This window comes from Mustela nigripes, chromosome 6 (genome assembly GCF_022355385.1).
Source record: "Mustela nigripes isolate SB6536 chromosome 6, MUSNIG.SB6536, whole genome shotgun sequence".
Lineage (NCBI taxonomy): Eukaryota > Metazoa > Chordata > Mammalia > Carnivora > Mustelidae > Mustela > Mustela nigripes.
This window is the reverse complement of record NC_081562.1, coordinates 40,395,226-40,412,918: the sequence shown is the minus strand read 5'-3', so window position 1 is coordinate 40,412,918 and position 17,693 is coordinate 40,395,226. Positions and strand designations below refer to the sequence as shown.

At 38.3% G+C, this 17,693-nt stretch overlaps 1 protein-coding gene across 1 annotated transcript in view; it reads left to right on the top strand.

Annotated features, from left to right (window-relative positions):
- The window catches only part of NAV3 (neuron navigator 3), a 371,014-nt gene that overhangs the window by 155,765 nt on the left and 197,556 nt on the right, over positions 1-17,693 (top strand). Inside the window, exon 8 of the mRNA XM_059402414.1 lies at positions 13,881-14,907. Within this exon, the coding sequence (XP_059258397.1) occupies positions 13,881-14,907 (1,027 nt within the window). The remainder of the gene's footprint in view (positions 1-13,880; positions 14,908-17,693) is intronic.

The window sequence follows — 17,693 nt, the reverse complement described above, 5'->3', positions numbered from 1 at the left end:
AATTATACATGCCTGTACATAAATTACATATTTTTTTCCAAAAACTGGCTGGTGAGTGAAAGCTTCCCTAAATTTCACGATACTCCACAAAGTGGCACTGTAACATTGCATGAGCAGAACGGACAGCTCCCCTAGGCTCCCTGTAATCCCATTCCGTGTTTCTGTTAGGTCATCCTAAAGTTGACAATTGAAACATTGCACGAGTAATCATTCATGGAAGGCCATGTGCTCAGGGGAACAAGGGCCCAGTTGGTAACAAGACATATTCGGATTTGAATGCTACATCTTTTTAAATTAAAAAAAAAAAATTAATCCTTTAAATGGTTCAAATGTATTTTGGTGTGTTCTTGTGAAATGAGAATCTAAGGTGACTAACTGCCATGGTCACATCAATAAATCATTTCCTTCCTTTCACAATGACCTGTGATACTGAAGTTTCCCTGTGTTTAGCAGGGATCAGAGATAACAGGGAGTACAGTGTCCCCTACATAGTGAATGCTTGAAAATACATGGTGCTATTGTCATCATTTTTGTTACTTGGTGTATTGTTATTCTGTTGTTACTTTTTTAAGTTGAAAGCTGGTTTGCTTGCCTCCAAGCACCATACTATTCAGCAAGGAAGAAGAGGTAAAGAGGTTGAAGCCCATCACTGCGTCCTTTCTCAGACTAATGGCACTGTTGGCAACATGGCACTAAACTCTAAAGCTAGCTAACATTCCACAGAGAAATGTCCTTATCTAAACTTTCCATAAACCTGTTGTGACTATTCAATTTGTCTATGTGTATTAATTTTACTAGAACTAGATTGGCATTTTTTCCAGGTCATCAACTGTGTGTGTGTGTGTATGTGTGTGTGTGATAAGATAACTAAAATTTAACTCTGTCAATTTATATATTTTCTAAGCATGAATTAAAATTTATTCCTATATCAACTCAGAAGGATGATGCAGGTAGGTTGCCCAAGGAGATAGTATATAAGGTACTAAGTAGAAAGGGTCTCCTATCATATTCTCCCCACTTATATTTGACTCATTCAAGGAATTACCCTTGAAATAACTTCACTACTGTGACAAAATGTGGCTTTCTGGAGAGCCACACCAGCAGAATTTGTGCGTAGGCAGTGAACACATAGAAACAAGAGAGATCGAAAAGCCTCCAAAATTTAGAGTCAGAAAAACCTGAGCTCCCATTTTGATTTTTCTCTTTTCTAAGTTTTTTATTATATGTGTGAATTGGAACAAGTTGCTTTTGCTTTTTAAGCTTCAGTTTTCCCATTTATAATAAGAGAAATAATAAGTATATTGTAGATTATTAAGGGTTTAAGTGAGATCCCCTGTATGAAGAGCTTTCCGTGTGATACTGTGGATCAAAGTGCTTGGGGAACAAGTAAGCAGTTGATAAACAATATTATTTGGTTGTAGCAGAGCTGATGATGGGGTATGTAGAGGTGGAGGAAGAGGAGGAAGGAAAGGAGAATGAGTGGAAGAAAATTTCTCTTTAGGGTCTAGAGACCAGAAGGCACGGCTGAAGGCAGAGACAGGCTCTGCAAATTCAAGGCAGATCCATTGCTAGGCTGCCTTTAAAAATATGTGCATTAGATATCTGGGCATTTCCTCATACCTAGATAACAACTCATTCAGTCAGAACCTGAGTTTTCAACATTCAGGTAAATACCTGTGAGACCGGGCTACTTAACATTGAACGTAGAAATCAGAGAGACTAGAATCTGTGGCAGTACCCACTTCCGAGGAGCTGGCGGGCTAGCTTTTTCTCCGCTGCTGTCATGCACGCTTGACTGTGAGGAGTGCAAGGTGACTCTTATTATTCCAATGCCTTTGTGATGTATAACAACTATGATTTGCCCTCTTAATGAGACCTGAAGCACCTCACTGTTGCTCAGTAAGACAGGCTTTGGACAGATTGAGAGTGGAGCTTCCAGAAGTAGTTTCTATGTGGGTACTCACCTGAGAATGCTTTTACACTGTTACTGTGACCATGGCTGTGGTTTGGATGTGGATGTCATAATGTTGAGTCTCTCCTGACTCATTTCTGAGAGTAGTGGTGTTGAAATTCCTCTTCTGCAATTGAACTGTTGTGGCAGTCTATCTAGCTGATGGCTATACACTTCAGAAGCCTCCTGCCACATTCTCTTCCACCTTTTTCTCATTCCCATGAGAGCTCCCAGGCCCACAGAGATAAGAGTCTCCTGACTTCTTAACCGAGTTGCAGTTGCGGATACACAGAAGCTCCACACTAAATAGGTAGCCATCAGGAAAACCTGATGGGCTTCTTTTGTTTGAAGAGCCTCTTGCCACAAACTGTCAGGCATCCAGTGAATTCAGAACTGGATGAGGCTCTGAAAGTTCACAGGGCAAAGAATATTCATGCTGCACAGCTAGGGAACATTTAGAAATTCAGCCCCATTGGGTACTGTCATAAGAAACATTCTTGAGAGTCGATACTGTCAGCAATTGCCAGGATTTCTGAGTCCATTCAACCTTTGTTATTCGAAACCTGGTTTGTGACCGGCAGCATCCTCTTCCTCTGGAGCTTGTTAGAAATGCAGAATCTCAGGGCCCACAGCAGATCTGCTGAATCACAATGTGGTGTGTAGTCCATGGGCCCTCATATCACTTACATGCACAGTAAACTTTGAGAACCTCTATTAAGTTGAACACGTAGAATGTCAAACAGTCTGTGCACAATCATAATAGGCATGGTCTTTGCTTTAATGGAACCTACAGTATAGTACAAAACAGGCAATTTTACCAGAGTTATAATGGTTATAGGAGAGGAAATAATAAGCTATGGAAAAATGCAAAGGAGCCACTGAATCTGAACTTGATACTGGGATGATCAGAAATGGGGGTAGGGATAATGCTTTTGGTTTCTTTTTTGGTTTTTGGTGGTGGTGGTTGTTGCTGTTTTTTCCGAAGCAAGTGAGGTCAAAGTTCAGACCTTACCAATAAATGTGAAATATTCTGAAGACATATTTGGTAGGCATTTCTTTTTTTTTTTTTAAGATTTTATTTATTTATTTGACAGAGATCACAATTAGGCAGAGAGGCAGGCAGAGAGAGAGAGAGAGGAGGAAGCAGGCTCCCTGCTGAGCAGAGAACCCGATGTGGGGCTTGATCCCAGGACCCTGGAATCATGACCCAGGGGCCCCTGGTAGGCATTTCTAACTGCAGGTAGTCAGTGTGTTCATTCTGCTACTGCGAATGATTCAAATTATGATGAAATGTTACCAGTTTCTGGAAGGGATCTTAATGTGTAAGTGAAAAAAATTTAGAATTACCTGTATTTAAAAGAGATTGAAGTACCCATATTTAAAAGAAATTGAAGTAAAAGATTAAAATCCATTAATAGAGAGTGAATGTATTTGAGACATTGGGTACTTTGAAGCTTGTTGGATTTGTTTTGAACTGTTTTCCAGAACACTTTAATGTTTATGTACAAAACTAATGGATTTCTACAAATATTCTAGAAAAGGACACAATTACAGAATTAACATGAATACTGAAAAAATCAATTTATCATCATAGGTTGTACACTTTGCATATACCATGTAAGCATTTTGACTTTTCAGTAAACTATTACATTTTCATGTAGAGTATGTATGTACAGTCTTATACTAACTTTTGCCAGTTGAAATATGGAATTGTAGAAAAGCAAGGAGTATTAGAATTACAATTTTTGTAAAAATTATTTTTATTAACATATAATATATAATTTGCTGCAGGGGCAGGTCTGTGAATTGTCAGGCTTACACACTTCTCAGCACTTACCATAGCACTTACCCTCCCAATGTCCATAATGCAACCACTCTCTCCCTACCCTTCCACCCACCAGCAACCCTCAGTTTATTTGTGAGATTAAGAGTCTCTTACAGTTTCTCTCCCTCCTGATTTCATCCTCTTTCATTTTTTCCTTCCCTTCCCCTCAGACCTCCTGCCCTGCCTCTCAAATTCCTCATATCAGAGAGATATGTCTTTATATCTTCCATATATTATATGGAAGACATATCAGATATGTCATATCAGATAAATGTCTTTCTCTGATTCACTTATTTTGTTCAACACAATACCCTCTACTTCCATCCACGTTGTTGCAACTGGCAAGATTTCATTTCTTTTGATGGCTGCATAGTATTCCATTGTGTATATATACCACATCTTCTTTATCCATTCATCTGTTGATGGACATCTAGGTTCTTTCCATATTTTGGCTATTGTGGATGTTGCTGCTATAAACATTCGAGTGTACATGCCCCTTCGGATCACTACATTTGTATCTTTAGGGTAAATACCCAGTAGTGTGATAGCTGAGTCATATTGTAGCTCTATTTTCAACTTTTTGGGGAACCTCCGTGCTCTTTTCCAGAGTGGCTACACCAGCTTTCATTCCCACCAACAGTATAGGAGGGTTCTTCTTCCTCTGCATCCTTGCCAACAGCTGTTGTTTCCTGACTTGTCAATTTTAGCCATTCTTGCTGGTGTGAGGTGGTATCTCATTGTGGTTTTGATTTGTATTTCCTTGATGCAGGGTGATGTGGAACACTTTTTCATGTGTCTATTGGCCATCTGGATGTCTTCTTTGCAGAAATGTGTATTAATATCCTCACCCATTTCTTTCTTTCTTTTTCAATTTTTTTTTAATTTTTAATTTTTTATAAACATATATTTTTATCCCCAGGGGTACAGGTCTGTGAATCACCAGGTTTGCACACTTCACAGCACTCACCAAAGCACATACCCTCCCCAATGTCCATAATCCCACCCCCTTCTCCCAACCCCCCTCCTCCCAGCAACCCTCAGTTTGTTTTGTGAGATTAAGAGTCACTTATGGTTTGTCTCCCTCCCAATTCCATCTTGTTTCATGAAATCTTGCCATTTGCGACAACATGGATGGAACTAGAGCGTATCATGCTTAGTGAAATAAGTCAAGCGGAGAAAGACAACTATCATATGATCTCCCTGATATGAGGAAGTGGTGATGCAACATGGGGGCTTAAGTGGGTAGAAGAAGAATCAATTTTTTTTAAAGATTTTATTTATTTATTTGACAGAGAGAGAGATCACAAGTAGGCAGAGAGGCAGACATGGAGAGAGGAAGAAGCAGGCTTGCTGCTGAGCAGAGAGCCTGATGTGGGGCTTGATCCCAGGACCCTGAGATCATCACCTGAGCCTAAGGCAGAGGCTTAACCCACTGAGCCACCCAGGTGCCCCCCTCTGCACATTTCTGAATTGGATTACTTGTTCTTTGGGTGTTGAGTTTGATAAGTTCTTTATAGATTTTGGTAACTAGCCCTTTATCTGTGATGTCATTTGCAAATATCTTCTCCAAATTCTGTCAGTTGTCTTTTGCTTTTGTTGACTGTTTCCTTTGCTGTGCAAGAGCTTCTGATCTTGATGAAGTCCCAATAGTTCATTTTTGCCCTTGCTTCCGTTGTCTTTGGGGATGTTTATAGGGAGAAGTTGCTTCAGATGAGGTCGAAGAGGTTGCTGCCTGTATTCCCCTCAAGGATTTTGATAGATTCCTGTCTCACATTGAGGTCTTTTATCCATTTTGTGTCTATTTTTGTATGTGGTATAAAGAAATGGTCCAGGTTCATTGTTCTGCATGTGGCTGTCCAATTTTCCCAACACCATTTGTTGAAGAGACTGTCTTTTTTCCATTGGACATTCATTCCTGCTTTGTCGAAGATTAGTTGACCATAGAGTTGAGTGTCTATTTCTGGGCTCTCTACTCTGTTCCATTGATCTGTGTGTCTGTTTTTGTGCCGGTATCATACTGTCTTAATGATGACAGCTTTGTAATAGAGCTTGAAATCTGGAATTGTGATGCCATCAACTTTGGCTTAATTTTCTCATTTCTCTGACTACTTGGGGTCATTTCTGGTTCCATACAAATTTTAGGATTATTTGTTCCATTTCATTGAAAAAAACATTGATGCTATTTTGATAGGGATCATGTTAAATGTGTAGATTGTTTTAGGTAGCATAGACATTTTCACAATATTTGTTCTTTCAATCCATGAGCATGGAATGCTTTTCCATTTCTTTGTGTCTTCCTCCGTTTCCTTCATGAGTACTTTATAGTTTTCTGAGTACAGATTCTTTGCCTCTTTGGTTAGGTTTAATACTAGGTATCTTATGGTTTTGGATGCAATTGTAAATGGAATCGACTTCTTAATTTCTATTTCTTCTGTCTTGTTGTTGGTGTATAAAAATGCAGGTGATTTCTGTGCATTGGTTTTATATCCTGATACTTTACTGAATTTCTGTATGAGTTTTAGCAGTTTTGGAGTGCAGTCTTTTGGATTTTCCCACATAAAGTATCCTATCATCTGCAAAGAGTGATAGTTTAACTCCTTTGCTAATTCGGATGCCTTTAATTTCTTTTTGTTTTCTGATTGCTGTGGCTAGGACTTCTAGTACTATGTTGAATAGCAGTGGTGATAATGGACCTCCCTGCCATGTTCCTGACCTTAGCTTAAAAGCTCTCTGTTTTTCCCCATTGAGAATGATATTCTTCACATGCTTTTCATAGATGGCTTTGATGATGTTGAGGTATGTGCCCTCTATCCCTACAATGTGAAGAGTTTTGTTGAAGAAAGGATGCTGTACTTTGTCAAATGCTTTTTCAGCATCTATTGAGAGTATTGTATGGTTCTTGTTCTTGCTTTTATTAATATATTGTATCACATTGATTTATTTGTGGATGTTGAACCAACCTTGCAGCTCAGGAAGAAATTCCACTTGGCTGTGGTGAATAATCCTTTTAGTGTACTATGGGATCCTACTGGATAGTATTTGGGTGAGAATTTTCACATCTGTGTTCATCAAGGATATTATTCTGTAATTTTTCTATTTGATGGGATCTTTATCTGGTTTGGGGATCAAGGTAATGCTGGCCTCATAAAATGAGTTTGGAAGTTTTCCTTCCATTTGTATTTTTTGGAATAATTTCAGGAGAATAGGTATTAATTCTTCTTTGAATGTTTGGTAGAATTCCCCTGGGAAGCTGTCTGGCCCTGGGGTCTTTTTTATTTGGAGATTTTTGATGACTGCTTCCATCTCCTTACTGGTCATGGGTCTGTTCAGGTTTTCTGTTTCTTCTTGGTTCAGTTTTGGTAGTTTATAGGTTTCTAGGAATGCATCCATTTCTTCTGTATTGTCAAATATGCTGGTGTATAGTTGCTCATAATATGTTCTTATAATTGTTTGTATTTCTTTAGTTTTGGTCATGTTCTCTCCTCTTTCATTCATAATTTTATTTATTTGGTCCCTTTCTCTCTTTTTTTTTTTTTGATAAGTTTGGCCAGGGCTTATCAATCTTATTAATTCTTTTAAAGAACCAGCTCCTAGATTTGTTGTTGTTTTTTTTTTTTCCTACTGTTCTTTTGGTTTCTATTTTATTGATTTCTGCTCTGATCTTTATGATTTCTCTTCTCCTGCTGGGTTTAGGCTTTCTTTGCTGTTCTTTCTCCAGCTCCTTTAGGTGTAGTGTTAGGTTGTGTACTTGAGAACTTTCTTATTTCTTGAGAAAGGCTTTTATCGCTATATAGTTTCCTCTCAGGGCCGCCTTTGCTGTGTCCCAAAGATTTTGAACAGTTGTTTTTCATTTTCATGAATTTTTTCAATTCTTTAATTTCCTGTTTGATGCATTCATTCTTTAGTAGGATGCTGTTTAGCTTCCATGCATTTAAGTTCTTTCCAACTTTCCTCTTGTAATTGAACTCTAGCTTCAGAGCATTGTGGTCTGAAAATATGCAGGGAATGATCCTAATCTTTTGGTACAAGTTGAGACCTGATCTATGACCCAGGATGGGATCTATTCTGGAGAATGTTCCATATGCACTAAAGAAGAATGTGTATTCTGTTGCTTTGGCATGGAATGTTCTGAATATATCTGTGATGTCCATATGGTCCAGTGTGTCATTTAAGACCTATATTTCCTTGTTGATCTTTTGCTTGGATGATCTGTCCATTTCAGTGAGGTGGGTCCCCTACTATTACTGTATAATTATCAATGTGTTTCTTTGATTTTGTTGTTAATTGGTTTATATACTTATCTGCTTCCATGTTATGGGGATAGATATCTAAAATTGTTAGATCTTCTTGTTGGACAGACACTTTGAGTATGATATAGTGTCCTTCCTCCTCTCTTATTATAGTCTTTGACTTAAAATCTAATGTATCTGATATAAGGATTGCCACCTCATCTTTCTTTTGATGTTCATTAGCATGGTAAATTATTTTAAACCTCCTCACTTTCAATCTGGAGGTGTCTTTGGATCTAAAATGACTTTCTTGGGTACCTGGGTGGCTCAGTGGGTTAAGCTGCTGCCTTCGGCTCAGGTCATGATCTCAGGGTCCTGGAATCGAGTCCCGCATCCGGCTCTCTGCTCAGCAGGGAGCCTGCTTCCTCCTCTCTCTCTGCCTGCCTCTCTGCCTACTTGTGATCTCTCTCTGTCAAATAAATAAATAAAATCTTTAAAAAAAATAAAATAAAATGACTTTCTTGTAGACAACATATCGATGGATCTTGTTTTTGTTTTTTTGGTTTTTTGTTTTTCCATTCTGATACCCTGTGTCCTTTGAATGGGGCATTTAGCCCATTTACATTCAGGGTAACTATTGAAAGATATGAATTTAGTGCCATCATATTGCCTGTAAAGTGACTGTTACTGTAGATTGCCTCTGTTCCTTTCTGGTCTACTACTTTTAGACTTTCTCTTTGCTTTGAGGACCCTGTAAAATATTTTCTGTAGGACTGTTTTGGTGTTTGCAAATTCTTTTAATTTTTGTTAATCCTGGAAGCTTTTTATCTCTCCTTCTATTTTTAATGATAGCCTAGCTGGATATAGTATTCTTGGCTGCATATTTGTCTCATTTAGTCCTCTTAATATATCATGCCAGTTCTTTCTGGCCTGCCAGGTCTCTGTGGTTAAGTCTGCTGCCAATCTAATATTTCTACCATTTTATGTTAGAGACTTCTTGTCCTGAGCTGCTTTCAGGATTTTCTCTTTGTCACTAAGACTTGTAAGTTTTACTATTAGATGATGGGGTTGGACCTCTTTTTATTGATTTTGAGGACAATTCTCTATGCCTCCTGGATTTTGATGCTTGTTTCCTTGGCCATATTAGGGAAATTCTCTACTATAATTATCAATGTGTTTCTTTGATATATACATTCTGCCCCCCTCTCTCTTTCTTCTTCTTCTGGAATCCCAATTATTCTAATATTGTTTCATCTTATGATATCATTTATCTCTCAAATTCTCCCCTTGTGGCCCAGTAGTTGTTTTTCTTTCTTTTGCTCAGCTTCTTTATTCTCCATCATTTGTGCTTCTATATCACTAATTCTCTCTTCTGCCTTATTTGTCTTAGCAGTAAGAGCCTCATTTTTTATTGCATCTCATTAATAGCTTTTTTTGATTTTAGCTTGGCTGGATTTTAGTTCTTTTATTTCTCCAGAAAGGGCTTTTATTTCTCCAGACAGTATTTCTCTAATATGTTCCATGTCTTTTTTGATCCCAGCTACCCCCTTGAGAATCATCATTCTGGACTCTAGTTCTGACATAGTACATATGTCCATATTGATTAGGTCTCTAGCCATTGGTTCTGACTCTTGTTCTGTTTTTTTTGGGTTGTGTTTTTCTGCCTTATTATTTTATTCAGAGAAGAATATATGAAAAAGGGAATAAAATACTGAAATGGTGGGAAAGATCCCAGAAAAATATATGGTAACCAAATCAAAAGATACACTAAACCAGGAGGAGAAGAAAGAGGGGAAAAAGAAAAATAAAAAATAAAAAATTATATGTGTGTGTGTGTGTAGAGACACACACACACACACACACACATATGTATTAGGCTGTTTAGTAGAATAGAGCCACCCACTTGATTTTGGGTGTATTCTGGTCTCTTAGAAGAAACTAACTTCCAAAATTTTAAAGAAAGAAAAATTTATATGTATATATATAAAGAAGGGTAAACACAATGAAGGGATGGAATATGATTGTGAAGATGATAATTAAACAAAGATTCTAAAAAAGGAATCAATAAGATAAGTTGGTTGGAAAAAGAAGAAAAAAAGAAGGGATAAAATAGAACTATAAAAATGAATATTTTAAAAGGATCTTATTTTTTTTTAAAAAGGTATTATTAAAATAGTTTTAAAAATTAAAAGAGGAGGGGTGCCTAGGTGGCTCAGTGGGTTAAAGCCTCTGCCTTCGGCCCAGGTCATGATCCCAGGGTCCTGGGATCGAGCCCCACATCAGGCTCTCTGCTCAGCAGGGAGCCTGCTTCCTCCTCTCTCTTTGCCTGCCTCTCTGCCTACTTGTGATCTCTGTCTGTCAAATAAATAAATAAAATCTTAAAAAAAATTGAAAGAGGAAATAAGAAAAGTTTTAAAAAGTAGAATAAGAAAAAAATAAAATTATTTAACTTTGCAAGACTGAAGGATCATGGGAAAAAGGCCATGAATTCTATTCATTGCTTTCCCCTAGCTCTAGAGTTCCACAGTTCTTGTCTATCAGTCAACTTGGTCTTGGCTGCATGTTCTTGCTGATCTTCTCGGGGAGGGGCCTGTTGCAGTGATTCTCAAGTGTCTTTTCCTGTGGCGGAATTGCACCACCCTTTCCAGGGGCCAGGCTAAGTTATCTGTTCTGGTTTTCTCTCAGAGCTTTTCTCCCCTGAACTTTTTCATTAAAGCTCTGGAGGACAGGAATGAAGATGGCGTCTTCCTAATCTCTGGCCCAGAGGAGCTGAGAGCTGGGGGACCCACTCCTCTTTGCACCCTCAGAGTAAAGCAATCAGTTCCTCCCATCTCCCTGGTCTCTGGCTGTGCTCTGTGCTCACCCTGCCTGTGACCAAGCGTTTCTCTCTGTGGCGCACAGCTACATTTAGATTCTCCAAATCCAGCAGATTCCTTTCACACGCTCCTGTGCTGGTCCTCCCTGATGAGGATGAAGGGGATCTCTCTGCATTTTCCACTTGTGGGATCCCTACTTGAAGAGCAGAGGTCCAAGTGTGCCTTGGATAATGGTTTAACACTGAGTTGAGATCTCACTCTTTGGCTCCATCTTTGTAGCTGGCTTCCCTGCTCTGATACCTGGTAACTCTGCCACACTCAGACATCCCCGGTCTTTCTGTGACCCCACAGGTCCTGAGACAAGACTGTCCCCACTAGGGCCCCACCCTTGCTTAGCCTCTGGAGCAACATCCCTCAGTGGAGCAGACTTGTCAAAGTTCTGATTTTGTGCTCCATTGCTCCACTGCTTGTCCCGAGCCGGCCCCTCCCCCCACGGATTATCTTCCCATTGCTTCAGATTCACTTTTCCGCCTGTCCTACCTTTCAAACCGCGAGAAAGTGGTCGATTTTCTGTTCCTAGGATTGCTGCTCTTCTTCTCTTCTATCTCTTGTTGAGTTTGTAGGTGTCAGATTGGACTGATTACTATCTAGCCTATCTCCTGAAACCTAATGATATTTCATTGGGTACTCCTCCACCATCATCTATAATCTCTAGTATACCAGTTTTTAAAACAAATATTAAGGAGGGCTCTTGGGATGAGCATTGGGTGTTGTATTTAAGTGATAAATCACTAAATCCTACACCTGAAACTAATATTTTACTGTATGTTAACTACTGGAATTTAAATAAAAATTTGGCAGAATAAATTATTGAATATAAAATGCATTTGTCCATTCTTGTTAACATAAAGTTCACAAATCTTATGTCATTTTAGGCTCACTTAGTTTAAAAAAGTTTAACTCACACAAATATTCAACTAATAATTTAACCTCTTTGTGTGTCTCTAATTTCTTTATTTTCTCTTTTTGTGTATTAATTTCCTTTCCTTTTTTTTTTAAATATTTTATTTATTTATTTGACAGACAGAGATCACAAGTAGGCAGAGAGGCAGGCAGAGAGAGAGGAAGGGAAGCCGGCTCCCTGCTGAGCAGAGAGCCCAATGTGGGGCTTGAGCCCAATGTGGGGCTCGATTCCAGGATCCTGGGATCATGACCTGAGACAAAGGCAGAGGCTTTAACCCACTGAGCCACCCAGGAGCCCCTTAATTTCCTTTTCTGAAAAATTGTTAAGAGTAGTACTTGGTACTGATTGGTTTGATTACCTATAATTTTTCATGCATTTTGAAGAAAACATTTAAAAATAATAACATTGTAGTATATCGTTGTGAATATTTAATGAAATTAAATTGGCTCTAATTCCTGAATATTATGGAGAGGATATTATTTATAAAATATTTCCATTGAACATTTCATCAAAAATAGCTCTGCAGGCATCTGGGTGGCCCAGTGGCTTAAAGCCTTTGCCTTCAGCTCAGGTCATGATCCTAGGGTTCTGGGATCGAACCCCACATCAGGCTCTCTGCTCTGCGGGGAGCCTGCTTCCTCCTCTCTCTCTCTCTCTCTCTCTCTCTCTTTCTCTGGCTGCCTCTCTGCCTACTTGTGACCTCTGTGAAATAAATAAATGAAATCTTAAAAAAAATAGCTCTGCATCTATTTACCAATATCTATTCTGTAAACAGTGCTAAATGACGCCTCTGTTACCTAGATATCTAATTTTGTCATTGATCATTTCATGTTTCCAAAAAAAAAAAAAAAAAAAAAAGATGAAAGAAGGGGGCATTTACAACAGATGAAGTTTAAGGTAAATGACCAGAATTCTATTGCTCCCCAATGCGAATTAACATTTATACTGAGGTCTTTAAACTCCAAGCTCAGTTCTTTCTATTCTATCCCATGTTATAAAATCCCTCTTTGATTTAGTTTTTTATACTTAAAAATGAGACTTGTAATCAGGCATCAATCAGTGTTAGAACCAAAGTCATAGAACAGTTCATACCATAATGAGATTTCTGAGCAAAAAGTAAGTAAACACATGCATTATAAAGTTCTTGTAGAAAAAGGCCTTATTTCCATAGCCCCACAAAAGTAGCTTGAGTTTTCACTAGTATTTCAAGTTTGTTCAGATCACTTCAGGAGGCTACAGGTATGCTGGTTAAGAGCACCAGCTCTAACTTGTGTTCAAATCCAGGCTTGGTGACCTTGAACAAGTTCTGCAGTTTTTCTTTCCTTCGTTTTTTATTTCTAAAATAGGGATAAAATATCAATACCTACCTTGTAGGGTTGTTATATGGATTTGTATAATATATATATAATATATAATATGATGCATATATAATATAAATATATCTAGATATAAATGTATATTTTATATAAATACATAACATATATATAATATGTACAACAACATATATGTATTATATCTGACCCATATAAGCCTAAATTTCAATTTTTTTATAAAAATCAAAGTTAACAATATTAACTAAGAGCTAAGTCCTAATTCAATCAGATAACAAGAAGGTAGTTTCTATATAAGGTCAAATAATTTCTTAACATTTATTTTATTTTTTTTTATCTTAATAATTATTTTACAACATATTTTATATGACTATGCAGAATCAATTTATTGCTCTGAGGTACAGCAGTATTTGGAAAAAATATAAAGAATTGTTTAAAGGAAGGATAACATTTTGTCTTTAGATATCTCTGACTATCTATCTAATATTTATGATATCTATAATCCAAGTTCATCTAGGTAAGAGTAATTTTAGGAAGGAAAAAGCAAAAGTTGTTTTCCAAAATCAGTGGCTCTCAGGTCCTGAATTTTTGATGTACAATATGAAAACAGCCATATCACCAACGTGACTGATGCCATGGAGCAGGCTGTGTTCAGCTCACAGGAGAGATCCTTAACTGTGTCTGTGGTTAGAAGTACTCAGGGGTATGATACACATGATCAAATATCATTAACCTGTTCTTTATTATTTTGTTTTCACATCCAGATTCCTCCAAAGGACCTCAGCCATCTTCAGGTGTAAATGGTAACATGCAACCCCCTGGCACAGCGGGGCAGCCCCCCGCGTCTGCCATCCCTTCTCCGAGCTCCAGCAAGCCCTGGCGCAGCAAGTCCATGAATGTCAAGCACAGTGCCACCTCCACCATGCTGACTGTGAAGCAGTCCAGCCCAGCCACCTCCCCCACACCACCGGCAGACAGACTGAAGCCCCCTGTATCAGAAGGGGTCAAAACAGCCTCCTCGGGCCAGAAATCCATGCTTGAAAAATTCAAGCTGGTCAATTCCCGGACTGCTTTACGTCCCCCTCAGCCTCCCAGTTCAGGGCCCAGTGATGGGGGGAAGGATGACGATGCCTTTTCTGAATCTGGTGAGACGGAAGGTTTTAACAGTGGTCTGAATAGCGGTGGCTCAACCAACAGCAGCCCCAAAGTGTCCCCTAAATTAGCCCCTCCAAAAGCTGGAAGCAAACATCTCAGCAATAAAAAGTCTTTGCTACAGCCAAAGGAAAAAGAAGAAAAGAACAGGGACAAAAATAAAGTTTGCACTGAAAAACTGGTCAAGGATGAGAAGGATCAGGTGACAGAGACGGCTCCGAAAAAGACTTCTAAAATTGCAAGCTTGATCCCAAAGGGTAGCAAGACGGCAGCAGCCAAGAAAGAAAGCTTAATCCCTTCTTCCAGTGGCATTCCAAAACCGGGCTCGAAGGTGCCCACAGCAAAGCAGACCGTTTCACCTGGCAGTGCAGTGAGCAAAGAGTCAGAAAAATTCAGGACTACCAAGGGAAGCCCTTCCCAGTCCTTACCCAAGCCCATGACCACTGAGAAAGCAAGCACATCCAATTGCCCTGCTCCTTTGGAAGGAAGGGAAGTCAGTCAAGCCCCTCCCACTGGCTCCTGTGCTGCACTGGTGGCACAAGGTGGTGGGCAGACCACGGGGAACGGTGCTGTCCAACTCCCTCAGCAGCAGCAACACAGCCACCCCAACACCGCCACGGTGGCTCCGTTCATTTACAGGTAAGATGGCCGCTGTGCGTCCACGGTTGTGAACTCCTACAGCTCTTCCTACTCTGCGCATCATAATGAAGGTTACTAGAGCTGTGTTTGACTTTATCATTTTGGAACACTTTGGTCTGAAGATAAAGGGCTAGGATTTAATGTTTTAAGAAAAAAAATCTAGTATGCTCTAGTCCTATTCTTCCTCCTCTTCCTATCTTCTGTCCTCTCCTTCCTTCTTTGTAGGCCTTCCTCTTGAGGCCTTCAGAAGTTAGCTTACTTGTTCTCAGAGAAGAAGGAAAATCCAGATGCCATGATTCTCTCCTGTGTCTATTACCATTATGACTTCTACTGCTACTTTTATTATTAGTATTTTAAAGTAATTCTCAGTTTTATAGAGTTCACAGATATTTTTGTTTTCACCCTTGAGAAAAAATATGTCATGATGGTTAAAGGGGCAGGCTCTGGAATCAGACACCTGTGGATTAAAGGTCCTGCCCTGGTACTTACCAGCTGTGTGACTTTGAACAAGTTACTTAATATCTCTTAATCCCATTTTCTACAGTTGTCAAATAGGAGTAACAGTACCTACCTAAAAAGCTGAGAAGAATAACAGTGTCATGCATATGTTTATTATATATTCTGGTACACTGTGTTTGTTAAATGTTGTTTTTAAGGCATTGCTCTTCCAGCTTAAAATTTATATTACTTTCCTATAGCTAATCATAAGTTCCTAGCCCCAAATAATCATCTACATAATTCTTATAATAGTGCTTAATTTATTAGTTTTTGCATTATAATTCTTTATTTTATAAGATTTAAGATATGTCAATATATGCTATATTTTAAAATACTCATTCTACTCATAAAAATAGCACATTTTGTCTATTGTGTGGTTTGTTTTCATTGATTAGAAACATGTCAGTTGCTGCTTTATCTCCATTTTTATTCACTGCCTTTTCAGTGAGGAAATGCGTAGGGAGGAATAACACCTGACCTTTCCGCAGGTTGGAAGTTCGACAACAGGAAAGAAATTTTCTGAATAGGAAGTAGGACCTGCTATAATTAAATAAGCATCAATATTATATAGCTTAAAAGCATATTAAATTTGTTAAATGTATGGGTTTTTTAAGTAAAGAAAATAATTATAAGGATTTGTTTTCCTTCAATGAAAAATGTAGGTGCTTTTCTGGTGCTTCATGTACTCAGCAAAGCAAGTTTCTAATTATTGCATTTCAGCTCTTTTTTAGGTCTGCTTTTCTGCCTTTAGTAGCAGCGATTCATTTACAACCTTTGTCTTTGGATCATATGGGAGTCAGCTCTTTCTAAGTCCGGAGTCCCTATCTGACAAATGAAAATTTAAGATGTCAAATCATAATTCACATTCCAAATATGTAAGAAAAAAAAATCACAAAGTTTTAAATATGCCATACTCAGCCCACTCATGCATCTCTAATATATTCTGTAGAAGCATCAGTCATTTCAAATCACCACAAATGAGTTTCACAGGAAAGTGCAAATCTAAGCAGAAAGACTGTACCTGCCAGGTTGGCAAGCATCTTCCTGGAAGTAGCAATAGCATTGTTTGTTTCTTTGTCATAAAGTATCCAGCGGAGGGGCACCTGGGGGACTCCGTGATCAAGCATCTTCCTTTGCCTCCAGTCATGACCCAGGGTCCTGGGATTGAGCCCAGCATCCAGCTCCCTGCTCAGTGGGAAGCCTGCTTCTCCCCCTCCCACTCCCCCACTTGTGTTTCCTTTCTCACTGTCTCTCTCTCTGTCAAATAAATAAAATCTTTAGAAAAAAAATAATAAAAAACAAAAAATAAAATAAAAAGAGGAAGGAGTACAGCTTACAGTTTCAACCGTGGATCAGCTGCGTGTCCTTGCCAGGTTGTCCAACCTCTGAATTTATCCTTTTTGAAATGAGGATTATAAAACCGAGGTAAAACAGCCAAGTAGCTAAGAATATAGGCTGTGAAGTCTGTTGGTTCTGTCATTGTTCAGAAACAACATCTTGCATTGTTGAGAAGATGACCCCAAGAGCCAGTTTGCCTGTGTTAGAATCAGTTTGCCTCTGTTGGTCATTTATTAGCCATGTGACTTTGGGCAAAATATTTAAAGATTCTGAGCCTCGATTCCTAATCTGTAAAATGGGGATGATAATAGACATTGTCTCATAAAGCTATTTTGAAGATTGAATTAATATTTATACAGGAACAGTACCTGCCACATGGTGAACAATCTTGCCCAAATTTCAGTTTATAACCCTATAAAGGGTGGTGGTTAAGAATATAAACCTTATTTAGGTGTTTTAAAGATTAAGTAAGGCAACCCCATGTAAAGACTTTAGCACGGAGCCAGGTTCAGAGTGAATGACTTACAAATATCAGCAATTAGTTGTGTCATTATGAATAATATAAGGTAGTTGGAAATAAAACCATCTAATAAGAAAATTTCATATCATAGTCTATATAGGAGGCAATAATTGCTGGGAGTCTTCTATAAATTAAAAATAATTTTATAAATGATAATATAAATCTCCTCAAGGGAGAGTAGTTAACAGTTAAGCTTTTTTTTTTTTTTTTTTTTTTTTTAACAGTTAAGCTTTTTAACTGTCAGTGAAAGCTATTTATATCACAGAGTCACATAGTTTGGATTATATGACCCCCTGATGTACTTTGGACTCTGCCTGCTCCAAGCCCATTTAAGAATTCTTCCTTCAAAATGTCTGATAGACTTTCTAGGAGTTGCTAATTATTTGATAAGATAATAATAATAATTAACTACTTTATAATGTTGTTGAGT